General features: G+C 46.7%; 2 protein-coding genes across 16 annotated transcripts in view; one reads left to right on the forward strand and one right to left on the reverse strand.

Annotated features, from left to right (window-relative positions):
* The first annotated feature begins 2070 nt into the window (after nucleotides 1-2070).
* Nucleotides 2071-13948, forward strand: SERPINF1 (serpin family F member 1). 14 transcript variants are annotated; one of them, XM_072747942.1, is made up of 10 exons: nucleotides 2194-2228; nucleotides 4751-4817; nucleotides 5129-5291; nucleotides 5964-6055; nucleotides 7925-8123; nucleotides 8763-8918; nucleotides 9851-10054; nucleotides 11235-11377; nucleotides 12773-12983; nucleotides 13557-13948. In XM_072747942.1, the coding sequence occupies exons 4-10, from the start codon at nucleotides 5972-5974 to the stop codon at nucleotides 13814-13816; spliced, it is 1257 nt and encodes a 418-aa protein (XP_072604043.1). In that variant the 5' UTR covers nucleotides 2194-2228; nucleotides 4751-4817; nucleotides 5129-5291; nucleotides 5964-5971; the 3' UTR covers nucleotides 13817-13948. The 14 variants fall into 14 exon arrangements, with proteins under 14 accessions (XP_072604052.1, XP_025871996.1, XP_025871997.1 ...); XM_072747944.1 differs by lacking the exon at nucleotides 2194-2228 and adding an exon at nucleotides 4431-4563 and having other exon boundaries at nucleotides 5035-5291; XM_072747943.1 differs by lacking the exon at nucleotides 4751-4817 and having other exon boundaries at nucleotides 2109-2228; nucleotides 5035-5291.
* A 479-nt stretch (nucleotides 13949-14427) lies between these two features.
* Nucleotides 14428-27643, reverse strand: part of SMYD4 (SET and MYND domain containing 4) — a 54669-nt gene continuing 41453 nt past the window's right edge. Inside the window, exons 6-11 of one of the 2 annotated variants that reach the window (XM_026016281.2) lie at nucleotides 22158-22349; nucleotides 21586-21749; nucleotides 18689-18821; nucleotides 17746-17862; nucleotides 17433-17556; nucleotides 14428-16276 (exon numbers count right to left, since the gene is read on the reverse strand). In XM_026016281.2, coding sequence (XP_025872066.1) covers nucleotides 16123-16276; nucleotides 17433-17556; nucleotides 17746-17862; nucleotides 18689-18821; nucleotides 21586-21749; nucleotides 22158-22349 — 884 coding nt within the window. In that variant the 3' untranslated portion in view covers nucleotides 14428-16122. Of the gene's footprint in view, nucleotides 16277-17432; nucleotides 17557-17745; nucleotides 17863-18688; nucleotides 18822-19176; nucleotides 19528-21523; nucleotides 21750-22157; nucleotides 22350-27643 lie in introns of those variants that run through there. The other variant, XM_072747939.1, reaches the window with a different exon arrangement.

The following is a 27643-nucleotide window of genomic DNA, read 5'->3' on the forward strand; positions in this document are numbered from 1 at the left end:
TAACTGACTGAGCCACCCAGGAGTCCCACAAAATGCCTATTAAATAATTTGAATAGAAAGTTATTAAGAAAAGTTCTGCAGAAACAAATTGAAGCTGGACCTTACGCTAGCTAGAGCTACTTTTTGTGTGTGGTGCAAGATAGGGATCCAATTTTCACTTGTCCACATGGATAGTTATACTCTTCCTGCTTTTCTGTGCTTACTTAGCTCATTCTTATTCACCCTTCGAGATTCAGTTTAGGTACATATATTCCGAGCACATTGCCACAATACCCTACAAAACAATGTTGTCCAATAGATATACAATGCAGACTACATATATGATTTAAGGTTTTCTAGTAGTCACATTTAAAAAGTGATATTAAAAAAAAATTTAAAAAAGTGATATTAATTTTAATAATGTATTTTATTTAACCCAATATATATAACCAACATAAAAATTATTGAGATATTTTACATAAATGTGGTATTTTTTCATACCAAATATCCAAAGTCTGGTGTGTATTTTACACTTATAGCAACTCAGACGAGCCACATTTCAAGTGCTCTGTGGCCACATGGCTAGTGGCTATTGTGTTGGACAGCGTGGCTATAGAGACTGCTATGATAGGATGTGTCACATTACAGTGGAATGCTCTGTTCTCATACCAGCCTGTGATTAGTCAGTAAATTTCTGCATGACACTGAGTCTTATTCATCTTTATCTTCCTCCTCCTCTGCAAACCTAGTGCTTTGCAGAGAGTTACTCCATTTTTTGTTGAAAGGATTGAACTCTGACTGTTGATACATGTTTTTTTTCTTACACGAAGCTGAACCTTGCCCACTGTAAAGTTCTACCCAGGGGCTCTAGCTCTGCTTCCTGGAGCCTCATATGAGATGATGTTTGAATTTTCTCTTCATTCAACTAAGTATCCCAGAGCACTCTCTATCCCTTCTCTGAGCTCTCCTCTGACCACTGGGCTTTTGGCCAGCACTCCTACCTGTCTAGAAAGCATTTTGTTCATTTTGTTGCACTGTTTAATACACTGTCAGTATTTTATTTGTTTGTTTATCTATGATTTTATTTGTTTATTCATGAGAGACACACAGAGAGAGGCAGAGACACAGGCAGAGGGAGAAGCAGGCTCCATGCAGGGAGCCTGATGCAGGACTCGATTCCAGGACACCGGAATCATGACCTGAGCTGAAGACAGACGCTCAACCACTGAGCCACTCAGGTATCCCAACACTTTTTTCTTTTAAAGATTTTATTTATTTGAGAGAGAGAGAAAGAGAGTGAGAGAGAGAAAGAAAGCATGAGGAGGGGGAGAGGCAGACGGAGAGGGAGAAGCAGACTCCCCACTGAGCAGACATGGGGCTCCATCCCAGGATCCGGAGATCATGACCTGAGGCAAAGGCAGATGCTAAACCATCTGAGCTGCCCAGACTCCCCTCCCATGTCAGTATTTTCTATTCACAACCACACTGCATGATCCTAAGCATCCCAGCTGAGCAGAGCCTCAGTATTGTCCTGTCTAGGTGACCTCTATTTTGCCTAGGCGGTGCCACGCACACACTTGGCCTCCCCTCAGGACTAATGGTTATAGCATAGCTCAATTCTTCCTGTGGTCAGATATTTTTTCCACTGGCCTTTCTGATTTTCAGAAATCACAGAATTCCAGGGCTGAACAAGCAAATCAACATCCCAGTTCCATCCCTCCATTTTTCAGCTAATGAAACAAACGGAGGACTGGGAGAGTTGTCTCGACCCAAATCCTGGTTAGTGTCAGAGCAAAGGACCAGGAAAAATTGAGAGTCCCAGCACAGGCCTGGGGTTTGCTCTGCTCTGACTTGCCTTCCAGGCCTCCTCTGGAAGACTCTTCCTCAGTCCTGTCTCCCACCCAAGTTGGCCAGGGTGCCCCGTGGGGGTGCTACCACAGGCAGGAGGAAGGCCCGGGTCCTGAAGGAAGGTCTGGTGGAGGAGCCAGGGTGTGTGAATTTGTGTGTGTTGGGGGTGTGGGGTGGAAGAGTGGCAGTGGGTTAAAGTCAACATCGGGCAATGATGCAATCACAGGATCCGAATTGAGTGCAGGCCGCTTTAAGAGAGGAGTAGCTGTAATCTGAAGCTTGCTGGCCTCTGGATTGGGAGGCGCAGCAAAAGCTCTGGTGCTTGCTGGAGCCCCTCAGCCTGCAGACCTAGGCTGGCGCAGAGCTGCAGCACACCCACAGGTAAAGCAGCTCCCAGTCAGGTGAGAGTGTTTGGAGAGGCTCTCCTGGGAGCACTCCTGGGAGAGGACGAGAGGGGTGCAGGGAGAGGAGGTGGGGAGACAGTAGCTCCTGCAACTTGGGCACCAGGGTGAGAGGATGAGACTGGGCAGAGAGAGTTGGGGCTCAGAAGGCCAGGGCCCAGTTTTCCCCAAACCCCACTGCACCACTAGGGGAAGAGGCTGGAAAGGCTTTTGAATGAAGTGGGTGGGTAGCAATGGAGGAGGGCGGTGGTGGGAAGGAGCTGGGAGCGCAGCTGCTGGGCCAGGTCTGAGCAGCACCTGGGGGAGGAGGACCCCCCAGCCCCGAGGGAAGGAGACTGTCCTAAAGCTGGGCTTCCATGGGGCAGTCGGGAGGCGGCTGTCCTGTAGTCCAGCCTTGGCTGGGGCTCAGCTCCTTGCTGCTTTTTCAAAATCAACTGGTGCTGATTCCCAAGCCAACCCCTGGCGTGTTGAGCTCTGCAGAAGACTGGGAGGAAGGACAGCTGGGTCCTTCCATCCAGCATTCAGCCCTTCTCGGTGGTCAAATTAGTTGTTAGTGAAAGCTGGGAGACCAATGGGGCTTTGGCATCTTGCAAACAATGACTGCTATTTAGTTCAGCCAGTGTTTGGGGCTTGGGGGCTCGGCGGCCCCTGCTGGAGAGAACAGCTGCCCGCATCCTTTCCGCTCCCTGGGGTAAGCCACAGCCAGCAGAGGCTTTCCAGAAACCTTGTCACTGTCTGGCCCATGCCTGTCCACCAGAAGTTCAGCCCCTAGCTCAGGGTAGGAGGGGAAGGGGGCCCGGGAGTTCTTCTAGGGCTGGATCTCCTGGGAGGTGGGGTGGAGGTGAAACTCATGGGTGCCCTGGTCCAACTCACTCACGTTCCAAGACTTCAGAAGGAACACTGCCTGGAGACTGTTTGGGTCACCATGGGTGGAGTGGGCCTGGGGGGGACCCCTCGGAACCTTTCTCCCAAAGCCAGGGGAGAGGGTGGTGCCCTTCCCTGCACTGCCCAGGAGGTCCACTGCCATGTGGCTTTAGGCTGTGTGGTGCTGGGAGGAGGAGGAGGGATGGTGTTTGTCTCACAACTGGATTTAATCTGAAACACATGTACTGGCTCAAATGTATCCTCTCAGCTGGAAGGCAAGGTCACAAAATCCCAGTTCCTTGTGTTTCTTGATTTGGGTAAATGTGGCAGAAAGGAAGGCCCGACCTTGGCCCAACAGGGAGAATATCTACCTCCTCCCCATATCCTCCCCTTCCTGGTAGGACAGGAGTCTGGCTTGGATACTGCCCTTTGGCCAGGATGGTATCATTGTCCCCGTGCCCCTGGCCAGGCGTCGGCTGCCTGCCCTCAGGCCACAGAACAATCACCTCAGGGCGTTGAGTGGGCTCAGAGGGACCTCCAACCCCATGCAGACTCTTACTCTCTGCCCTCTCAGTGACCTTTTATGGGGGCCTCCATAATCTCTCCACTTCCCTCATCCCCAGGGTTTGAGGTGGAGGACTCAGAGGTGCAATTAGTACTACAGGTCCCAGCAACTGGCTCTGGGCTAGCTGTGGCCCCATGTGCCTTCCACTGCCAGGGTCCCTCACCTTATATTCAGTCCTCAGTGCACCCACATGGGGACAGTGATCCTACAATCTGGGGCTGGGGCTGACTATAGGGATGGGATTCCTACAGAGAAGGTTTGACCTTCAAGGGCATTTGAACTGTGCCCTTAGTTCCCTTAAACACTCTGCCAGGCTGACCCCTGTGTCCCTCCTATCTCGGGTCCCTACCCCGGCCAGAGGCACTAGAGCTAACGGCTTTTCCTGTAGCCTTGCTGCCTATAAATCTCACGGAATTTTGGGTCTCTGATAAACCAGTCTGCTGAGGCTCAGGCAAGAAGATTCCTGCCAGCTCTGGGGTGGGGCTGGCGGGTGGGGAGAGCAGCTGGCGGCCTCTGTGGTGTTAAAGGTCTCTATCTGGTACTGCAGACAGCTCTTCCTGCTGCCTTAATGGAAGATTTCTCCCTGAGCACCCAGGGCAACTGTGCAGGAGAGCAGCTGGCTGAGAACGAGGAGTCTGGGGGGCTCATTCTAGGACACAAGCTCCAGATCCAGGTTTGGGAAGAAAGCTGGGCTAGTTACCCCTGGCTGTCTAGCCATAAGCTGAGCAAGCTCTGGAGGCGGTCTCTTCTTTTGTTGCCTTTCATCTCTACAGTGTTGTCCGGTGGATTATCTGTCTTGATTCTAAGGACTTCGGCCAAAAATCACACACCGCACTCCCAACTTTCCTATTTGTTCTGAGAAGTCAGGAAAGTATGTGTGCTGAGTGTGGGGAAGGTTTTTTGCAGGTATATAAAAGGATGACAATGAAAATGCTGGAGACCCTCGGCCTGGGAGTGTGTGTGTGTAGGTGTAGGGGAGGTGAGGGGTAGGGGAGGCGGATTATCAATTGTTGACAGAGCAGTATGGATGGAGGGAGGACATGGGCCAACCAGAGGTCCTAGTTGCTGAGACTTTGTCCCACTTTTTAAACAGAAGACCTCTTGGAAGATCCTACCTGTGAAACCCCTCTAGCTGCCTTCATCCCCTCCCACTCCAGGGGGTGAGTTCATGGATGCAGCAAGTGCCAGGAGGCTGAGGGAAGGTGGCATACCTAGAGCTCTGGACCCAGATTTCCCTTCTCCCTTGTGGTCCAGGGGCCAGAGAGCTGGTCAGAGGAGGCCACTGCTGGGGAGGTGAAGGGATCTGGGGTTGTTTAACCTGTAGCATAGAAAGCTCTGAGGGTGTAAGAGCTTTTTTTTTTTTTTTTTTTTTTTAAGATTTTATTTATTCATGAGAGATAGAGAGGCAGAGACACAGGCAGAGGGAGAAGCAGGTTCCCCGTGGGGAGCCTGATGTAGGACTCAATCCCAGGATCCCGGGATCCCGCCCTAAGCCGAAGGCAGATGCTCAACCACTGAGCCACCCAGGTGCCATCGTAAGAGCTATTTTTGAGCTGGTCGGGGGAAGAGGACCTGGGATTTCTGGAGAGCTCACCTGCCTCTGTACTGTTCAGTTGTAATCCGTATTACAATAGGTAAGAACTATTTGGTTTCAATTTCACAGGAGAAGACATTATGACTTAGAGAGCTATTAAGACACAGAATTGAGATTTAAAACCCGGCTGTCTCACCCTAGACCCAGTCTCCTTCCCAGGACAGAAGAACTCTCCATAGAGAACTATCTGAGAAGGGAATGGGTCCTTTATGAGGCCACAGGTTCTAGGCCAGAGCAATTCAAGAAGAGAGTCTGAGAACCTCCTGGGGATAGCAAGGAGCTGGACCAGCTGCCTCCATTCTCTGTATTCTGTGATTCTATGTATGGGAACTAGGTTCTGTCCCATTTGTCCCATTACAAATCCTATGTAATGAGCTAGTCAGGTGCCTCTAGGGAAAAGCCTTGCTGTGCACACATCCGCACAGAGGAGTCCACTGCTGGATCTCCGCAGCCCTGGAGCTTTAGGTCCAAAGGTCCCTGACACACACAGCGGGATGAAAGCACAAGTTCACCCTGGGCCCGTAGGCCACGAGGCAGGTGGAGGGGCTGCAATGTGCTGAGAGGGAGGGACTGTCAAATTGAGGGTCCACTTCCAGCCTGGGGAGGTCAGAGGCGAGGTGCCCAGACCTGTCAATCTGCTCCCCAGCCAGGGTGGCCGGCAGAGCGGGGCAGTGGCAAGGGAGATAGCTCGCCGCCTCTTGCTTTCTTGCAGGTCCCAGGATGCAGGCCCTCGTGCTACTCCTCTGGACCGGAGCCCTCCTGGGGCACAGCAGCTGCCAGAACGATGCGGGCGGCCCCCAGGAGGTCAGGGAGGTCAGGGGTGGGGTGAACTGGGGTGCCGGCAGTCTCTCAGCAGGCAGCATGAGGATGGGGCAGGCGCCCTGGTTTGGCCTTGCTGCACAGATAGGGCCTTGACTTCTCCTTCAGCAAAACAAACAGAAAGCATCTTGCTTTTCCTTTCAGAGAACATGGTGGAGACAAAAATAAGACCCTAAAAGGTGAAAATTGAAGGAAGAGTGTAACAAGCCCGGGAGGTCCCTTCAGTGAGGACCTTTTCTCATTACCTTCTGTTACTTGTGGGTCTCAGTGGGCGTGGTCCTGGATACTTGTTCCTTCTTTCCTACCCAGAGGAAGCATCATCAGACTGCAGAGGCAGATGCTGAGAAGCTTACGCTAAGTGACAGTGAGGGGCCAGGGCAGTCTGGGCATGCTGGCTGGAGCCCTGGGCTTTGTTGTGAGTTCTGAGTTTGAATTCTGGCTCTACCTCTCACTTAGCTTTGTTACCTTAGACAAGTCTCTTTTACCTGAGTCTCTTTCTTACCTATAAAATGGGATTAAAAATACCTATCCTGGGGTATCCAGGTGGCTCACTTGCTTAAGCATCTGACTTCAGGTGAGGTCATGATCTCGGGGTCCTAGGATCAAGCTTCATGTCAGGGCTCCCTGCTCAGCAGGGAGTCTGCTTGGAAAATTTTTTCCATCTGCCTCTTCCCCTGCTTAAATGAACACGTATACTCCTTCTCTCTTTCTCTCTTTTTTTATTTTATTTTATATATTTATGATAGGCACACAGTGAGAGAGAGAGAGAGGCAGAGACATAGGCAGAGGGAGAAGCAGGTTCCATGCACCGGGAGCCCGACGTGGAATTCGATCGCGGGTCTCCAGGATCACGCCCTGGGCCAAAGGCAGGCGCTAAATCGCTGCGCCACCCAGGGATCCCATCCTTCTCTCTTTCTCAAATCAAGATTTTATTGATTTTTTGCACGCATTGAAGGGAAAGGAGAGGGGCAGAGGGAGAAGGAGAAGCAGGGCCCCTAATGAGCAGGGAACACGATTTGGGGCTCCATCCCAGGACCCCTGAGATTATGACCTGAGCTGAAGGCAGACACGTAACCTATTGAGCCACCCAGGCGCCCAATATAAATAAATCTTTTTTTTTTTTTTTTTATAAATAAATCTTTAAAGAAAAACCAAAACTACCCTTGGAAGGCCATTGTGGCTAGTCACTTACTTTTTACCTATTGAATACCTGCTCTGTAGGGGCTGGGGATGGGTGGAAATATAAGACTCACTTCTTGCCTTCAAAGAACTCAGGCTTCTGAGGTATCAAATACATCAGCAAGCATGAAATGAAGCAACTCAAATGAAAAGAACTAGCGCAGAGCCCGGTACATGGTAGCTGATTAACATGTATGTGGTAGTTGACCCTGTAAAAGCCTCAGAAAACCAAAAAGGCCTTCAGATTGCAGTGATTGGGGAAAAGTTGGGGTGGAGATGATATGTGATCAGGGCCACAGAAGACAGGGTGGTGGTGAGGGGATCATAGCCAGGTCAGGTGGAGACCTGGGAGCGGTAAGGAAGGGGAACAGACAGGCAGCTTGCTCTGGTCTGAGAGCTGGGTTCCTTGGAAGGGGCTCTTTTCTAAGAATGTCACAAGCCTGAGGCTCACAGGTCATTAGTGTTTGACCCCGGTTAGCTCATTTCCATTTGGGGCTGCCTGTCCCCAGTCGAGAACTCCTGCATAATCAGGAAGCCCACTCTCCTTCCAACATAAGGCTACACATAGGGTGTTCGGGCAGGATGTCTCTAAGGGGCCAGACTGACGATCCCACTCAAAGCAACGAGACCAGTCACGCATGGCTCAACTCTGACAGCTCGTGTACTCCAATCCAGGACTCTCCAGCTCCCGACGCGACAGGGGTGCCCGTGGAGGAGGAGGACCCCTTCTTCAGGGTCCCCGTGAATAAGCTGGCAGCAGCCATCTCCAACTTCGGCTATGACCTGTACCGCGTAAGGTCCAGCTTCAGCCCTGCTGCCAATGTGCTGCTGTCACCACTCAGCGTGGCCACCGCACTCTCTGCGCTCTCGCTGGGTGAGTCCTCTGAGCAGAGGGCCCCCGGGGTCCTGGAGCGGCCTGTGGCCTCTGCACCAACACGCTTCTGAGCCCTAGAGACCCTTCCCCTTATGGAGAGGCAAAGAGGTGCTGAGAGAACGTCCCCCCCAGGGTCCCCTGCGTGAACCTACAACCCATCTCGCTCCACGGGGGGCACTGAGCACCTGCTGACTTGGACCATGGCCTCAGGACCACTTATTGACGGGATGACTTCAATGTTCACTCCTTACACGGGCTTCTGGGTGCCAGCCATTCGGCTAGTTCTGGCCTAGCAGGCCTGGCCTCTCCCTTGCTCAGGTCCCAGCTGAGGTCACGGGGGGTGGGAGGGGACTAATAAACAGGTAACTGGAAAACATTCTGGTAAAAGCCGTGACGGCAGAAGTGCAGGGCTTGTACCCTTCACGCCTGCCCTTGTCGGTCTCCCTAGGCCCAATGCCCTTAGCCTGCTTGAGGAATATGTTTTTCTTCCATTGCCTTCAAATTTCTTGCCCACCTAGCATGTCTCCAGGATGAACAGTGAAAGACTGAGGGCAGGGCAACCCTGTCCTGTCCTGGAGCCGCCCCGACCTGGGCCCTGGTGGCCAGTTACTGAGGCTCCCATCCTTGTCTGTCTGGCAGGAGCGGAACAGCGGACAGAATCCACCATTCACCGGGCTCTCTACTATGACCTGATCAGCAACCCGGACATCCACAGCACCTATAAGGAGCTCCTTGCCTCTGTCACTGCCCCAGAGAAGAACTTCAAGAGTGCTTCCCGGATTGTCTTTGAGAGGAGTGAGTCACCCGGCCTGGGACGCTTCATGCTCCACAGGCGGATTCTTTTTTCTTTTCTTTTCTTTTCTTTCTTTCTTTCTTTCTTTCTTTCTTTCTTTCTTTCTTTCTTTCTCTTTCTTTCTTCTTCTTCCTTTTCTTCTTTCTTTCTTTCTTTCTTTCTTTCTTTCTTTCTTTCTTTCTTTCTTTCTTTCTTTCTTTCTTTCTTCTTTCTTTCTTTTCTTTCTTTCTTTCTTTTTTTTTTTAAGATTTTATTTATTCATGAGACACACACACATAGAGAGAGGCAGAGACAGAAGCAGGCTCCCCACAAGGAACCCGATGCAGGACTTGATCCAGGATCCCGGGATCAGGGCCCGAGCCGAAGGCAGATGCTCAACCCGCTGAGCCATCCAGGGGTCCCTCTTTTTTCTTTCTTTCTTTAATATATTTATTTATTTATTCATGAGACACACAGAAAGGCAGAGACATAGGCAGAAGCATGATCCCCGTGGGGAGCCCAATGCGGGACTTGATCTTAGGACCCCAGGATCACAATCTGAGCCAAAAGCAGACACTCAACCACTGAGCCACCCAGGCGCCCCAACAGTGGGGGGGTCTTTTTTTGCTCAGGCTGGGCCTGGCCCTGGTGGCAGGAAGGGGCCCCATGGGCTCCGAGAGGATCAGAAAGAGGAAGTAGACTGAGGGAGACAGGGAGAGGGGCGAGGTAGGGTGGTAAACTGAAGATAAATGGCCATGAGTGAAGTACATTGTTTCCTGTCCAGCGCCCGGGAAGGCTGGCATGATGTCTTGGCAAGTCATGGGAAGTCACTAGGCAGGAAGTCAGGGCCTGCTAAGTGGCAAACCAAAACCTAAGCCTGGCATGCTCTCAAAGGGCGGATGCTGCTTCACTTTCACTCCCAGAGCACGCTAACCTCTGTTCCACCTCTCCCCAGAGCTGCGGATAAAATCCAGCTTTGTTGCACCACTGGAGAAGTCCTATAGCACCAGGCCCAGAATCCTGACCGGCAACCCTCGCCTGGACCTTCAGGAGGTTAACAACTGGGTGCAGGCCCAGATGAAAGGGAAAATTGCTAGATCCACACGGGAAATACCCAGTGGAATCAGCATTCTCCTTCTTGGTGTGGCTTACTTCAAGGGTGAGGGTTTCACTTCTCTTTTGGTTCAGGGTGGATGGTAGGTGTCAGAGAGGATGGGGAAGGGGGCTGGCAAAGACACAACTCAGCAGTAACTCAGAAGCGAAGCCAGAGGACGAGCTGGGAAATGCGCTTGCTCAAGGGCTCTGCACTTGTCATCAAATCCCAGGCGAACAGGCTGTGTGTGTCTACAGAGTATAAGAGGCCCTGAACAAAGACTAGCAGAGAGAAGAAATGGCTTCCGCTCGTGGGCCTGTTTGGGGTGGGCACTGTGAGAGTCTGGCTGGAGTCAGATGAGGGTCAAAGCCCAGCTGGGCCTTTCCTGGCTATAGAACCCTGCACAGGCTTCACAGCCTTTCCCAGGCCTGTTCCCCCACCTCTAACACGGATGACACACTTACTCCAGAGGCTGTTTCTGTTGTCTCCTATCCTCACACCAATATGAGTGCGGTGCTCAGGGGGACAACAAGTATTCAACAAACCTTTGTTAGTTGTCTAACAGCATTCTGCTGTGGTGATGTGCCCAAGACTACTCCACAGGCTATGTGGGCCTGGCCCCATTCAGATTAAGACTTGGGTGGGATTTGGGGCAACCTCTCCTTAAAATGCTTTATAATAGTCTATCAAGCAGTAACAGTGGACCCCTGACCCTGAGAAAACCCCTATCTGAAGCACTGATCTCCAGAAAGTGAGAGAAGCCATTACCCAGGCCAGTGTATCAAAACTCACATTAAGCGAAGGGAGGTTGGGTATCACCTCACTGTGTGGGCACTGACCAATACCTCCACCTCTCTTAACTTCAGTGCTTTTCCAGATGTGAGAGGGGTGATATTTGGGTCCCTTGCAGCTCTGACCTCCTTTGATGCTGTCCCCCAGACAGCTCACTTCAGGAGACACCAGTTGACTTCCCTCCCAGGCTATCAGGACTTCTATGATTCAGATGTTCAAATCAATAATTCCTCCTGAGTATCTCCTCTCGAGTCTATATATGGAAGGTATTCAGGCCTTAGACATTTTGTGGTTCAGCCCGCACATTCTGAGATAGAGCTATTCCCGGATGTGTTGGGGTCTCTAAGATTCCTTTAGCTAGGCAGCTTTCAACAATAGGCTTTGGTCTCCTAGCATGGTCCCAATGCCTGTCTGGTCTCCTGGGGCTCAGGGCACTCCATTTGTTTCATTCCAGGGCAGTGGGTAACAAAGTTTGACTCCAGAAAGACTTCCCTCCAGGATTTCCACTTGGATGAGGAGAGGACTGTGAAAGTCCCCATGATGTCAGACCCTAAGGCCATCTTACGCTATGGCTTGGACTCTGATCTCAGCTGTAAGGTCTGTAGGGGCCGGGTGAGTGGTGGTGGTGGGGGGACAGAGACAGGAAGAATAGCAAAGTGGAAATAGGATGCCCTTTGGGATGGGACAGCTGTCTAAATTCTACCTGCTATGTGGCTTCAGCAAGCCAATAGCTTCTCTGAACCTTTTTTCTTAGAATGAAGAAAGATAGGTATTGAAACTTATCCTCTTAAGGTTTATTGTAAGGATTAACAGATAACGTGAAATGGGCCAAGACTGGGCAACTCACGTATTGGTATTTTCTTGTCTTTTTTCCCCTTCTTCCTCTGTCTCTCCTTTTTTTTATTTCTTTGGCGGGGGGGGGGGGGGGACTTTTTATTTCTAGAATTCAAAACCAAACTTAAAAAAATGCCACATACTCCAAATTGCTGGCATTCTAAGTTTTTCACATATACCTGACACTTTTAATTTGAAGTCAGTAGTTTTTAAGCCTTTTTCCTTGAGAATCTGATGAAATGCCTAAAACACTTGAGAGGAAAATGCTATATATGCACACACATTTCTGCATATGGTTTCAGGGGCTGTTAGGACTCCTGATGCAGTTTGTTCCATGGACCTTAGGTTAAGAACCTCTGCTCAGAAGATCCATTTTATTACTTTAAAAAAATATTGATTTATTCATGAGAGAGAGAGAGAGGCAGAGATACAAACAGAGAAGAAGCAGGCTTTCTGCAGGCAGCCTAATATGGGACTGAATCCCGGATCCCAGGATCACGCTCTGAGCCAAAGGCAGACGTTCAACTGCTGAGCCCCCCAGGTGCCCCTTTATTACTGTTTTTTTTAATAAAATATTTTATTTATTTATTATTTATTTAAGATTTTATTTATTTATTCATGAGAGAGAGAGAGAGAGAGAGAGAGAGAGGCAGAGACACAGGCAGAGGGAGAAGCAGGCATCATACAGAGAGCCTGATGTGGGACTTGATCCAGGGTCTCCAGGATCATGCCCTGGGCTGCAGGCGGCGCTAAACCGCTGCGCCACCGGGGCTGCCCTTTATTACTGCTTCTATGTTGCTCCATTCAACACTCCCACTTGTAGTTCAAGGCTCTGTACAGAATGGATGATTAGTAAATATTGGCAGACAATCTTTGGGAGAAAATACAGACCTGAAATTCAATTCTAGCTCCTCAGAACTACAAGAGAAAATTCTTTCAGCACTTAACTTCAGTTGGCATTAGGCTGAGGTAAGAAAAGACAAAAACCTACTTTTTTGAAGAAACCTCAGTAGATCTCTTGCTGCTAGAAGGCAATGGCCAAGAGGGACAGTTGTTAAATAGAGGTTGAGGAAAGCATGGCCAGGGACTCACTGTAGGAGGGGAGAAGGTAGCTTGGAGTGTGTGTCTAACTCACATGCTCCCTCCCTACTGTTTCAGATTGCCCAGCTGCCCTTGACCGGCAGCATGAGTATCATCTTTTTCCTGCCTCTGAAAGTAACCCAGAACTTGACCCTGATAGAAGAGAGCCTCACCTCTGAGTTCATTCATGACATAGACCGAGAACTGAAGACAATTCAAGCAGTCCTGACCATCCCCAAGCTGAAGCTGAGTTATGAAGGCGAAGTCACGAAGTCCCTGCAGGAAATGAGTATGTCCACAAGACCATAGTGCTTTCTTGGGGGGTGGATTGGGTTGAGCCTTTGAGCTTTCTGCCTTGCTAAGCAGAACTTGAGGAGGATTCTCTGGCCTTGGGGGGAGGCCACGGATGATTCCTTTTTTTTTTTATTTTTTTATTTTTTTATTTTTTTATTTTTATTTTATTTATTTATTTATTTATTTATTTATTTATTTATTTATTTATTTATTTATTTATTTTGATTCCTTAATTCTAGTAGTGCTAGAAGGAAAGACTGAACTGCTTCTCTTATCAGGCACATTCCTCAGCCCCATAAGCATGTATCTTGCAACAGAACACTACCTCTCAAGATGGGTCTGTTGAGCTGGCCTCTAATCTTAACCTCACTTGCTGTGTGCTCTTGGCAAGTCCCTTAACCCCTACCCAGCCCAGAGGTCTACATACCTTACAGAGGGGCCAAGTGGTGTTCTACTCCCAGTTTGCCTGCCTTCTTGAGAATCAGGATTTAAGCACCAGGACTCTATTCTTCCACAGGGTGTTGGGTAAGGCAGGGTTTTTAATGGCAATCTCTCTCAATTTCTGCAGAACTGCAATCCTTGTTTGATTCACCAGACTTCAGCAAGATCACAGGCAAACCTATTAAACTTACCCAAGTGGAACATCGAGCTGGCTTCGAGTGGAACGAGGATGGGGCAGGCACCACCCCCAGCCCGGGGCTCCAGCCTGCCCGCCTCACCTTTCCTCTGGATTATCACCTGAACCGACCTTTCATCTTTGTGCTGAGAGACACAGACACAGGGGCCCTTCTCTTCATAGGCAAAATCCTGGACCCCAGGGGCATTTAATGCTCCAGTTTTTAATGTTCCAATACCCTAGGAGAACAAAACCCTCAAGGGATGGCAGATGACATATTACATGAAGGCTGCCCCTACAATGGTTTCAGTGTATACTTTGCAATAAAAGTGCTTTATCCTTAACATTTGTTGCCCTGTTCCTCCTCCTGTTTTGAGCTATGTTAAGTTTAATATAAAGTTAAATAGCCCTTTAGTGATTTGCTGGTTCTTTACTTATAGTCTGGGTATATCTAAACTTTGCAGAAAGTCCCTATTTTTTTTTTTTAAGATTTTATTTACTTATTCATGAGAGACAGAGAGAGAGAGGCAGAGACACAGGCAGAGGGAGAAGCAGGCTCCTTGCAGAGAGCCTGATGTGGGACTCGATCCCAGGACCAGGATCACAGCCCTGAGCTGAAGGCAGACACTCAACCGCTGAGCCACCCAGGCGTCCCAGAAAGTCCCTATTTATAAGAACTTTTAGTTATCCTCATTGTAATAACTCAGGAATTGATTCTCTGCTCTGGGAGTGTTTATGTACTAGGACCACTAATACTCACAAGAGGGTATCTCCTGCCCCCACCATCAGTAGGGTATGCTCTCAAATAAATCAAACTTTAGGCTTTTATTTTTTTTAAGATTTATTTTATTTGAGGGAGAGAGAGAGAGGGAGTGAGCACAAGCAGGAGGAGCAAAGGGTGAAGGAGAGAGAATCTCAAGCAGATTCATGCTGAGCATGGAGCCCGACATAGGCCCTGATTGCATGACTCTGAGACCATGTCCCAAGCCGAAATCGAGAGTCAGCTGCTCAACCAACTGTGCCCCTAGCTGCCCTCCCCGCAAAGCTTTAGGTTTTAATGCAAGCACAGATATCCCCCAGTTAAGCTAATGTCACCTGACAACATAGGATAACACACGACAGATAAGAGAGTAATTTGTAACTTGAGGAAATGTCTTATAAAGCATTGAAGGAAAGCTCCAAAGTACACCTAACATGGGACCTGACATGTGAAAACTCTAAGCACATTCTTCTTAAGGGAGCATGCCTATTTTACAGACTATAACAAGACCCTTTTTTAGGAACACGAAACATGACAAGTGCTTGGAACAGAATATAGAACTATCCTCACAACTAAATTTTCAAGAAGAAAAATTTAACTCTGCACAAGAAAAAACCTCACTGGGCACTGCCTTGCCACAGTGAATTAGTAGAAAGAAGGACAAATGAGATTTTGCCTGACCCTCATTCACATGTTTGAATGTAAACTGTACTCTAAACACCCGGCTTCTTGAAAAGCTCCTGCCAGACATCTTCAGTGCTCTTCATTTCCTGCTTCTAATGCTGAGGCAAGTGATGGGCACTTCCTGAGCATGCCGAGGGTGGGTGGGCAAGATCTCAAAGCCGTGTGGACCTGACATTCCTTTCCGCTAACTCATTGGAACCACTCGGTCATGGATGGTCATACAGCAACCGAGATTTCAGTACAGAGAGTCTCCCTGCCTCTGGCCAGGATGGAGATCTCAACTATTGGTCCACATCCAGGCAGAAAAGAGCTATCACCCCGGCCTTTTTTTGCTGGAGTTTGAAACCACAAGCAGCATTGCCCATACCCTCCAGCATCTACTGAAGTCTCCCCAACATGGTTCAGGACTCAAGCAGGTTATGTTTCATTTGCCAGCTTGGGGAGGTCTGGTAGAAGGGAGTCCCTTTTCAGGATTGCTGATACACAGAACTGAGAAAGGAGGTCCGGAGGTCATTACTATAAGCTTGATTCTATTAGTGTTTGGTCAGCGAGTCTGCCCAGAGGACAGAATGAGAGGCAGATAATAAGGAGTGGAAACCTGATAGAAGACAAATTTAGAGTTGTCATCCCAGGAAGAGATTGCTCAACAATAAAGTGGCTCCATACTTATTTCTCTATTCACAATTTACACAAGTACCACTTTTAACAATGGAGTCAAGAAAGCTAGATACCGTAAATGAAATGGTGTCTCTAAAGGTAAAGGAGCCTTGGTAATTTCTTGCTTTATAATTATTTTTCAATTACAACACAACTACTAACGGCATGAGTTCCCACTGGAGTGGTACACAACATTTCATTACTACTAGAAACCATAGGAATGTTCCAGGAAAACAGACTATCATTTAGTGAAATGGAGTCTAGCCAAAACCCCAGGCTAACATCCAGATGCCTGCAGATCAGCTAAAAAAACCTTTTAGTGGGTTTAGGCTCTCTAGTCACTAGTTTTAAGTCTTTTCTGGGAACTGGGAGTTTTTACGGGAGGGTAGTTAACTATCTGAAGAAAACCCAGGGATCCTACAATGAAGGCCCCAAGGGGATGGGCGGCGAGTTCAATAAACAAGATTTCATCTTCTGTAGCTCCTGGATCTCGTCATTGCAAGGGCCATAGTGTACCATCAGAACCTTTTCTGCCCTCTCGACTGTGTTCAGTGCTTCTGGGATTGCAAACCTGAACCGAAGGAGGTAAAAGGGGTGAATCCACTCATTCAGTCAAGCAAACATTAATCAAGGGCCTAGTCTGACCCTGTGAAGAATACAAGATTATATAAGATCAATTTGTCCTCTAGGATCTCACAGTCTAGATAGGTAGGTTATATACTTTCACAAACACACTGTAAGGCAGAATTTGAAAACAGGAGAGAAAGAATAAAGATTCTAAGGTCTGGAGAAACAGGTAATTCTCAAAGTGTTCATCTGGGATTATCCTGCAGTTTACTCAGGAGTCTTCACCTTCAGCTAACCATGTCCACCCAGGACCTGACTCTGTAGCCCTGTCCCCTTTCTCTGACCAAATGCACAACCTCTATGTCTTGAGTCTCAGGTCCATAAACCATTCATAACCTTAGGATCAAGCTTCAAATACTGCCTCACGCCAAAGTGCACCAATGGCAGCTTTATCAAGGCTGGAAGGAAGTGTTCCATCTAGAAATAGGGCCTCCCAATGACCTCAGGTGCAAACATGGATGATATCAATCCTACTGGTCTTTCTTTTAAATTTTCAAAGCAGGGTTTCTCTGCCTTGACACTATTGACATTTGGGCTGGGTCATTCTTAGATGGGGGGGGGGGAGGGTGCTGTCCTGTGCATTGCAGGATGTTTAACAGCATCTCTGCATCCACAAGATGCATCCACAAGATGGCTATGCAGGCTTCCACCCTGAATCATGACAACCAAAAATGTCTCCAGACATTGCCAAATATCCTCCGGGGGGAAATTACTACTGGTTGAAAATGATTGCTTTAAAAGGAACTGGATGGGGGAAGGAAGAGCCCCTGGAGTTGAAGGTGCTGAGAATGAGGGTGGTGAGGGAGGCGTGAGGAAGCAGAGGGCCGTGGAGAGCTGCTGTGATGCGGGTGGTAGGGCTGTGTGGCAACTTCTCCCTAGGAATGTCCCTCTGTGCTAAGAGCTTTCCCCATATCTCCCAGGAGGAAATTCTAAAGCTTTGAGTTTGTCAATGAAACAGAAGGAAAGGATCTCTCATAAAGGGGAAATAAAGAAGTTTCCACATGCTTAAAAGCATCATTGGAGAAAAATAATGCACAGAAGAGCCTAATAGAAGACAGTGTGTGGCCTGGAGAGTGTTAGGAAACAAGAGAAAGACTTACCCATTGAAAAAGAGTTGGGCTAGTTTGAAGAGCTCATGGCCCACTTCAACACTGGATGGCCCATGGCGAACCTCAACCACTCGGAGACTCTTCTGTAGATGGGTAGCTGACTTTTGCCAGTCCCCTGCAAAGAAAGAAAAATCTGGTTCCAGAAAAGAACCACAGTCAACTGTGGATGAATGTTTTCAAGATGAGGAAAGCTCAGTGGAAGGAGAGAACAGCTTCAGTTAAAAGACTGATGAGGCTGGGGTTATGACCAAATGCACAAGGCAAACTTGGTCTTCAGAGCACAAAATGAAGACACATGCCATACCTAAGGCAGCGTAGGTCTGGGCCAGGGCATCCTCGATTTCTCCTACCATGCTGTGTTCTGTTGACAGGAAGCTCTCAGCATCATGCCGGCACTCCAGCAACAGCTGAACAGCTTGCTCTATCAATTCAAAAGAAGGTGGCCTCATTACTACATAAACCCAGTCCTAGAAACGAGAACCCAACTCTTAAATTGCACATTGGCTGGGCTGAATGTGGACACCCCGGTTTGTGCCCTGCTGTGAAGAACCCATGTTTGTTCCCATAAAGCAGTTGTTCTCTTGCATTTTCTTTCAATAGAAGGTGCTAGGTGAGGCCTCTCCACATTGACTCTAGGTTTCCAACTTCGAGTGGCCCACACTCCACTTATGATCATTATCTCTCTCAACTCAGAAGTCTAAGTCTAAGTCTAAGTCTAAGTCTAAGAAGTTAAACCAATAGGAAGTCTAAGTCAACTTTCACAAAGTAGGGTAAATCACATGACATCAAGGTCTAAGGTGGAGTTTGCAAGAACGTGGAGTTACACGACTCTCTGAAAAAAGCAGGATACTCCTGTCTATGTTCCACTGCTCTCTGGAAGAGATGAGATTCTGATGAGAGCAGAGAAACCTTGCTAGGAAATTAGGTCATTAGGCCCTGCAATTAAAATAAATGACACTGAACTTCTGGAAATGCACTAAGATCATGGATGTTAGAGATAAGCCTTTAGTCATCACGGGTACTTCAACTGAGCTCTCCAGTGCATGAGAGAACAACAGCTTAAATCATCTGGTCCTTTTCAAGGATACCACACAAACTCACTAGTTAGAGTTTGGTCTCACTGGCCTGCATAGCCATCTTGTGGATGCCATGGGGATAAGTAAATGGAACTCTTCAATCAGCATTGAGTATCCCAGAATAAGTAAAAAGGAAAGGGCTGGAGAACCAAAGTAGGGGGCCAGTCTCACCTAGTTTACCACTTCTGAGAAGCTCCTGGGCAATCCCAACCTGCTGCTGGAGGTCCTGTAACTGAGAGGTGAGGTGATCCCTGCTGACCGATTCCGTACAGGACATGCTGCCACAGCTCAGGATGTCACCTCCCTGTGAAAGTCAGGTTTGTCTTTACTCCTACACCAGAGTCACTTAGCAACACCGTGTGTGTTTTACATTAGAGGGTCACTCCCTATGGGCCAAAGAGATGCCTGTAAAATACACCATAACCAAAGCCCGATTCAATTGGGTTTGACGGCAGCAACTCTAATGAAAGCAGGAACTGATCCCACCCTGAGATTTTTTTTTTAAGATTTTATTTATTTATTCATGAGAGACACACACAGAGAGAGAGGCACAGAGACAGGCAGAGGGAGAAGTAGGCTCCATGCAGGGAGCCTGACGGGGGACTCAATCCCAGGTCTCCAGGGGATCCACTGAGCCACCTGGGCTGCCTGAGATTTAATTTTTTTTTAAGATTTATTTATTTATTTATTCATGATAGAGAGAGAGAGAGAGAGAGGCAGAGACACAGGAGGAGGGAGAAGCAGGCTCCATGCCGGGAGCCCGGTGTGGACTCAATCCTGGGACTCAGGACCATGCCTTGGGCCAAAGGCAGGCGCCAAACCGCTGAGCCACCCAGGGATCCCTGAGATTTAATTTTTTTAAATTAAAAATTAATTTTAATTAACCGCAGCACCCTGCGATCACGCTCTGAGACAAAGGCAGATGCTCAACTGCTGAGCTACCCAGGTGTCCCAAGATTTAATTTCTTGCAACCAGGGATCCCTGGGTGGCGCAGCGGTTTGGCGCCTGCCTTTGGCCCAGGGCGCGATCCTGGAGACCCGGGATCGAATCCCACGTCAGGCTCCCGGTGCATGGAGCTTGCTTCTCCCTCTGCCTATGTCTCTGCCTCTCTCTCTCTCTCTCTCTCTCTGTATGACTACATAAATAAATAATAAAAAAAAAATTTAAAAAATAATTTCTTGCAATCAAAATTAATTTGGTATAGGTCACAGTTTCTTTCTGTCTCTATACCCCTCTCTTGTGTCTCTTTGGGTCTGGACCTTTGGATGACAGACATATTTCTAGTGGTTATGAAAAAAGCCCTAAGAGCATAGAGTTGTTGAATCACCCTGTTATTATCAACTCTGTTGAGTCACCTAAAATTAATGTGACATTCTGTATCAATTATACTTCCATTAAGTTCCAAGAACTTCCAAAAAAAGCAAAAGCCAGGGGCAACTGGGTGGCATAGTCAGTTAAGCAAGTCCAACTCTCAGTTTTGGCTCAGGTTTTGATCTCAAGGTCATGGGATGGAGCCTTGTATCAAGCTCTGTGCTCAGCATGAAGTCTGCTGGAAATTATCTCCCTCTCCTTCAACCCTTCCTAGTTGTGCTTTCTAAAATAAGTAAAACCTTAAAAAAAAAAAAAAAGGCAAAAGCCATAAGAAAACCAATAGGAAGAGATGCCAGGTGAGCCCTCCCCACATTTGACCTTGAGTTTATAACTTCAGTTTTCCAACACAACCAGCTCTACACTACACTTATAGTTTCCCTAAGAATACTGTATCCTCTCGCAGAGGAGAAAATCTTTGAGATGCACTTTTGCTGTATGTATGTATGTATGTATTTTAGGGAGGGGCAGAGGGAGAGAGAGAATTTTTTTTTTAAAGATTTTATTTATTTATTCCTGAGAGACACAGAGAGAAGCAGAGACAGACAGAGGGAGAAGCAGGCTCCTCACAGGGAGCCCGATGTGGGACTCGATCCCTGAACCGGGATCACGCCCTGAGCCAAAGGCAAACGCTCAACCACTGAGCCATCCAGGTGTCCCAAGAGAGAGAATCTTAAACAGGCTCCATGCCCAGCATGGGGCTCGATCTCATGACCTGAGATTATGACCCGAGCCAAAATCAAGAGTTGGATGCTTAATCAACTAAGCCACCTAGGGGCCCCACTTGCCAGTATCTACCCCCTTATTTGGCAATAGCAATATGATTTCTCCTGAGGATCCTCTCCTACCCTCCCATAGTCAGTGCTAGTCACTGAGCAAGTAAGCATGTGGTTTACATCAGACCAATTCTTCTGGGCCAACAGGCTGGAGTGAGTCTGGAGTGAGCCTGGAGTTTCCACCAGCCACAGGTATCAGATCAATGAAATGCAGTCCAATTTTTGCCCAGACTGCTGTTGGAGGAATGCCTGTCTTTATCCTCCTGGCCCAGGGGCTGTGAGGCTGGAGCTACAGGCAGCTATCTTGCCACTACCAGAAGGAAGTCTGAGGACTGAGCTAACAGAGAAAGTGGAGCTGAGGGAGGCAGAGAGAAACTGGGTCTTGGTGACATTATCTGAGCCCCAGATCAAGTTGTTACCTGAAGTACCCCTGTCCTGGGATTTTTTTTTTCCCCAAAGATTGACTGATTGGTTGATTGATTCATGAGAGACACAGGGGGGGGCGGGGGGCAGAGACACAGGCAGAGGGAGAAGTAGGCTCCATGCAGGAAGCCTGATGTGGGAGTCGATCTTGGGACTCCAGGATCTCACCCTGGGCCAAAGGCAGGCGCTAAACCTCTAAGCCACCCAGAGATCCCTGTCCTGGGATCTTTTTAGTGATTTACTTGAGCAAATAAATTCTCAGTCTTTCTTACTGCCGCCCCTAACCCGACCAGTTTAGGTGGGATTTCCTATTATTTTCAGGAGACAGATGACTAAATCTAGCCTTTCCTATGGTTCCCCATGGAGGGATAACCTCTGTGTGGGCAAGATGCACTGAAGGGGAAGAGCCTGTTGCTGTCTCTCCTGAAGATTTATGGCCTTTGGGCTGGGTGACTGGCCTCCTGCCCCAGTGGAAAATAGAAGGGGGAAGAGAGATTCACCTGCAGGAGTGCTCCGCACTGGTTACAGCAGAATGCCTCCCACCGGGGCCTGGCAACGGCTCTGTGCTTCTCCTTCTGACACGCTGGGCAGCCACAATCAAAGAAATACTGAGACCTCAGCTTCTGCTGCCTGTCGGCAACACCCATCCTGCTGTAGTGAGGCCCTGCAGAGAGACCATACTTGGTCAATACTGAAGACACGAGAGAGTTGAGCACTACTTCTAAAACTTCAGCTTAGTGGAGGCAATTCTTCATCATGTGACAAGTACTTTTACTCAAACATTTGTGGCAATAGACGTAGACATAAGCTTCTGAGTTGCAAGGACAGGAAGGAAAAAAAAAAAAACCCCAAAGTTATTCTTAGTCTGGTTTTTGGAATAGAAAGTTTATGGATTTGAGCAGGGAGATACAGGATAGTTTAAACAGAACAGGGCCAAGGAAGGAGGCCAGGAGGCCTCTTTTTCTGGCCTAAGTATGCACTGCCTTCACCTGTCCGGGGGTTTGCTCATACTCATCTGCCCTGTCCTTTCCTGCCACAGAAGTGAGGACAGTGATGAGGAGGGAGGGCTCACCATAGCAGTGGAGGATCTCTTGCCCTTTCCCAATCTGCTGTGATGCCCGGATGGTGGCGACGGTGCTAATGAAGGACACACTGGTATTGGGGCTGCAGGAATGGTTCAGGAGGCTGACCACGGGGAAGATGCCTGTGGCAAGGCGGATCTGCCTGCTGTTGCTAACGTTGTTTTCTTTAGATCCTGAAAGTGCTAGAGGAAAAAGGAAAAATGTGTCAGGACATTCATCTTGGCCTTACCATCCATTCCTCAGAAGATGAGCTGGGCACCTGGGCCTGAAGCCCATCTGAGTCAGAGCTCCACAGCCGGATTCAATACACATCAAATGGAACATGACTCACAGCAAACGCTTGTCCCCAGGAAGCAAAGCGAATGAACACATGAAAAGTCCACTGGAATCCTGGAATCTAACCATTGTATCTCAATATCAGAAAAAATCCAAAGATTAGAGTTTATAAAACAAAATAAAAATAAAAAAGGAACTATCGGTCGGGAGCCTTCCAGACAGACAGTTTCATAATGTTCACCAGGACATAGAAACCAGAATACCTGCTGAGGTTATTTCCCAAAGACTTCTATAGTTGAATCTGCTTTTGTTTAACTGGCTATTCAATAGAACAAGTAATCTAATTAGTATACCAAAATAAACAGGTTTACAATATATTTTAAAAAATCATATTCCTTATGCTTACCTGTTCATTCTGCAGTCTGTCCCAACTTTGTGGGAAAACTGCCAGCATTTAGTTCTCATTGAAAAAAACCTTTCTGGGGGCGCTTGGGTGCTTCAGTCAGTTAAGTATCTGCCTTTGGCTCAGGTCTTGATCCCACGACTCTGCTTCTCCCTCCTCCTTTGCCCTTGCCCCATTTGTGCGCTCTCTCTCAAAAATAAATAAAATCCTTGGTGGTGGAGGGGGGGGGATGGGGGATGGACAAGCCTCTCTGGAAAAGTTCTATTCAAGATAGTCTCAAGTCCCAAACAATCTCTTCTTTGAAACACTATTAACCAGCAATTTACATGATTGAAAATTAGGAAGAGAAAGGCCTCTAAGCAGTGAGGCTATTTCTACCACAACACTCTCACACTTATATTCGTTATGTGAGTTCCTTATACTCTCATGCAGTCCTATTTGCTCTTATTTTAGCCACAGTTATAACTGGCTTGGTTTTCCAGTTTCTCAGCCCACAGCAGTCTGGAAACAGAGAACTAGTAAGAGGCAGGTTTTCTGACAATGGCAGAAGAGACAGGGTGACAGACAGGAGAGGGAAGTAGAAAACTTTTATAAGAATAACAGCCTCAGGGGAAACAAAAAAAACTAGTATCACTCAAGCTTTACACTGTAACATCTCCCTTAACTGGAGGTTCCTAGACTGATGGCATATCTACTGGGTTTTGTAATAACCATACATATCTCAGGAATAATGCATGCACAAGATAGATAACCTTGGGCATCCAGAAAGGCTTAAAGTGTGTTTAGTAGCCTTGGTGTAAACATGAGGAAATTGTATATTTTCAACAAAACTGGTTGAAATATGAAAGATGCTGGTACTTCAAAGGGAAACTTTCAGTTTTCTGGATAAATGAAAAATGTTCAGCTAATTGTGGTATCACTGTGTATGCCAGGAATCTCAACACACCAACCACCGAAGAAATGAAGTAGTCTACAAATGTAATGAATAAAGAAAGTATCATGAACCATCATGTGAAAATGTTCTAGAAAGGAAAACATTAAATACAGGAATAATGTCATCTCTCTGCCGACAATTCTATTATCTGTTGCTACGGAGGACAAGAATAGGACAAGTAAATAAAATTCACAGGGAATCCAAATGAGTCAATTTTAGTCAACAGCCCTACAAATTGTATTGAAATCTTTCATCAGAGCCTCACTTAGGTATTTAGCAGATTTTAGCCTCCCCTCCTTTTCCCCCTGTCCAATGCCTACCTTCTGGTATATGTGCTAATGAGCAGTGAAAATGCTAAAAGGTAGGCAGCAGGAAGGAGCAGTACAGGGCATGAACAGTTTGTAGTCTGAATAATCAGCCTCTGCATAATTAAGAAGTTGACTTGCATTCCCAACTACTGATAACTGGAAAGCTATATTAAAACATTTGCTAAAATTTTCCCAGAAAAAGTTATCACAATACAGTGAGTAATGTCAGCTTCGTGAATTATTTATAGATTATTCTCTAACATAAGTAGGCCCAGGAACTGAGTGGGGTGCATATTTATGTCAGAGTTGAGTTTCTCTCCAATTATTTCTAAAAATTAAGTATTGACTTAAAAATTATCCAATATTTTGCATTAGTCATCTGTTAACAGAGATAATGGAAAGTGAGAATATATAAGGACCTTACCAATCAAATTTAATATGTGACATTTTGTGTATAAAGCAAAAACACATAAAAAAAAAAAAAAAAAGCAAACACAAAGAGGGAGTGATTATTTTACTAAAAGTGTACTTTGGCAATACCCCCTAGTGCATTTAAAATGGATTCAAGGGGGGCACCTGGGAGTCCTAAGTGGTTAAGTGTCTGACTCTTGATTTCAGCTCAGGTCATGATCTTGCGGTCGTGAGACTGGGCCTTCTTGGGCTCCAAACTCAGCGGAGTCTGCTCTGCTTCTTCCTTCATGTCTTTCTCTCTCTCAAATAAACAAACAAATAAATAAATAAATCTTTTTTCCCCTAAGGTTTTATTTATTTATTCATGAGAGACACAGAGAGAGAGAGAGAGAGAGAGAGAGAGAGATGCAGAGACACAAGCAGAGGGAGAAGCAGGCTCCGTGCAGGGAGCCTGATGTGGGACTCGATCCCAGGACTCCAGGACTCCAGCCCACACGTGGACTGAAGGCGGCACTAAACCGCTGAGCCACCTGAGTCACCCAGGCTTTCCTAAATAAATAAATCTTAAAAAAAATAATAATAAAATGAGATTCAAGTACAGAAAAAAAATTCAATCATAATACTTTCAGAATATACTTATTCTGGTAGATACTTTATGATGTAAGAAATTTGTGTGTATGTCACACAAATAATCAAGGACACAAACTGGAGGTAGATTCCTTGGTTGTTGAAGAGTGAAAGCAAAGGGCACTGAATTAATCTGAACCTATGTGGAATCTCATTAAGCCTTGTAATGACTCCAGATACATCTCAAACCTGCCATTCCCTCTGAGATAGAACCACACATACCACAGTCTAGAATATCATCAATGGCCAGTTATGTGCCTTAAGATTAGTATCAAAGACAGGTGTCTGGGCAGCCTGGGTGGCTCAGCGGTTTAGTGCCGCCTTCTGCCCGGGGTGTGATCCTGGAGACCCAGGATCGAGTCCCACATCGGCCTCTTGCATGGAGCCTGCTTCTCCCTCTGCCTGTGTCTCTGCCTCTCTGTGTGTCTCTCATGAATAAATAAACAAAATCTTAAAACAAAAAACAAAAAGACAGGTGTCTGAGGGACTCTGATTAAATAGGATTTATGCAAAGATAATACCATACATTTTCATAGGTTTTGGTCAAAGTCTATCCTAGTTAATGCTTGAATCCTTCTGTGCTGCTAATGAAAGACCTGCTAATCAAATTCCATAGGAACACTAACTGGGAGGTTTTGGAACTCCAAAGAAATAATAAAAAGGGATTTAACAAGATTAGAAATATGAGCAGACTAAATCAAAATCAGATTGGATTCAAACCTAAAAGTGAACATTGCTGGTGGGTGTATAACTAGTGCAACTTCCCTGGAGGGCAATTTTACAAATGTCCTCCAGGTATCAAATGCTTTAAAAATGTTCATATAGGGCAGCCCTGGTGGCCCAGCAGTTTAGCGCTGCCTTCAGCCCGGGGTGTGATCCTGGAGACCCAGGATCGAGTCCCACGTCAGGCTCCCTGCATGGAGCCTGCTTCTCCCTCTGCCTGTGTCTCTGCCTCTCTCTCTCTGTCATGAATAAATAAATAAAATCTTTAAAAAAATATTTATACAGAGGCTCCTGCATGGCTCAGCCAATTGGGCTTCCGACTCTAGATTTTGGCTCAGGTCACTATTTTGGGGTGTGAGATTAAGCCATGAGTAGTGGGGAGTCTGCTTGTGATTCTTTCCCTCTGTTCTTCCCCCTACTTGTGTGCCCGCCCCCGCTTTCTCTACGGTGAATAAATAAATCTTTAAAAACAAACAAAATAATTATTTCATTTGCTTACAATGCTCTGTGCCAGCAAATCTGCCCGTTGTTCAATTACACATGTTTTCTGCTGGTCTTGCCCGGAATTATTCATATGATTGCATTCATCAGGCACATGGTCTTTTACCCTCATGAAGGCAAGGCTAAAAACAAAAGGAAGGCTAACCTAGGCTTGTTCATATGGCCACACATCATCATTCCAAGAAAATGACATGGAAGCTACAAGGCCTCTCAAAACTTAGACTCAAAAGTCACATAAGGTCACTTCCACTGCATTCCACGGGTCAAAGTCAGTCACAGGGCTGGCCCAGATTCAGGGGCAAAGGAAACAGACTTGATTTCTTGATTGGAGAAAAAGCAAGTAAAGTTGCAAAAGGGCAAACATACAGGGGTGGGTGAAATTGTTCAGGTAAGTTTTGCAAACAATTTTCTCCAGAAGCCTGGAGGTTCATCCAGTCCTTTCATTATCCATATGGACATACTGAGTGACATTTCTCTGACTTTGGTGGTAGCAACATCTTTCTAGACATGTCTCCTGAGGCAAGGGAAACAAAAACAAAAACTATTGGGACTACCTCAAAATAAAAAGCTTTTGTACAGCAAAGTAAATAGCCAACCTTCTTAAATGGGAGAAGATATCTGTAAATGACATGTCTGATGAAGGTCAGTATTCAAAATATATATGAAGAACTGATACAATTCAACACCTAAAAACCAAATAATGCAATTAATAAATAAGCAGAAAGACATTTCTCCAAAGAAGACATACAAATGGCCAACAAACACATGAAAAGATGCTCAACATCACTCATTATCAAGGAAATGCAAATCAAATGGCTGTCAGAATGGCTATAATAAAAAGACCAGCAGGAATAATGTTGGCGAGGATGTGGAGAAAAAGGAACCCTCATGCACTGTTGGTAGGAATGCAAACTGGTGCAGCCACCGTGGAAGACAGTTGGGAGGTTCCTCAAAAAGCTAAAAATAGAACTACCTTATGATCCAGTAATCACCCTACTGGGTATTTACCCATAGTAATTCCTTAATATGGAATTTCATATTTCTTTATATGAAACGTTAACTATGCACCCCTGTGTTCATTGCAGCATTATTTACAACAGCCAAACCATGGAAACAGCCCAAATGTCCACTGATAGATGAATGGATAAAGAAGATGTGGTATATATACACAATGCAGTATTATTTAGCCTTGAAAAGAATGGAGTAAGAGAATATAATGGCAAACAAAATAAGCTTGTCAGAGAGAGAAAAACACCATATGATTTCACTCATATGTGGAATTTAATAAATAAA

This window comes from Vulpes vulpes, chromosome 2, assembly GCF_048418805.1.
Source record: "Vulpes vulpes isolate BD-2025 chromosome 2, VulVul3, whole genome shotgun sequence".
NCBI classification, from domain to species: domain Eukaryota; kingdom Metazoa; phylum Chordata; class Mammalia; order Carnivora; family Canidae; genus Vulpes; species Vulpes vulpes.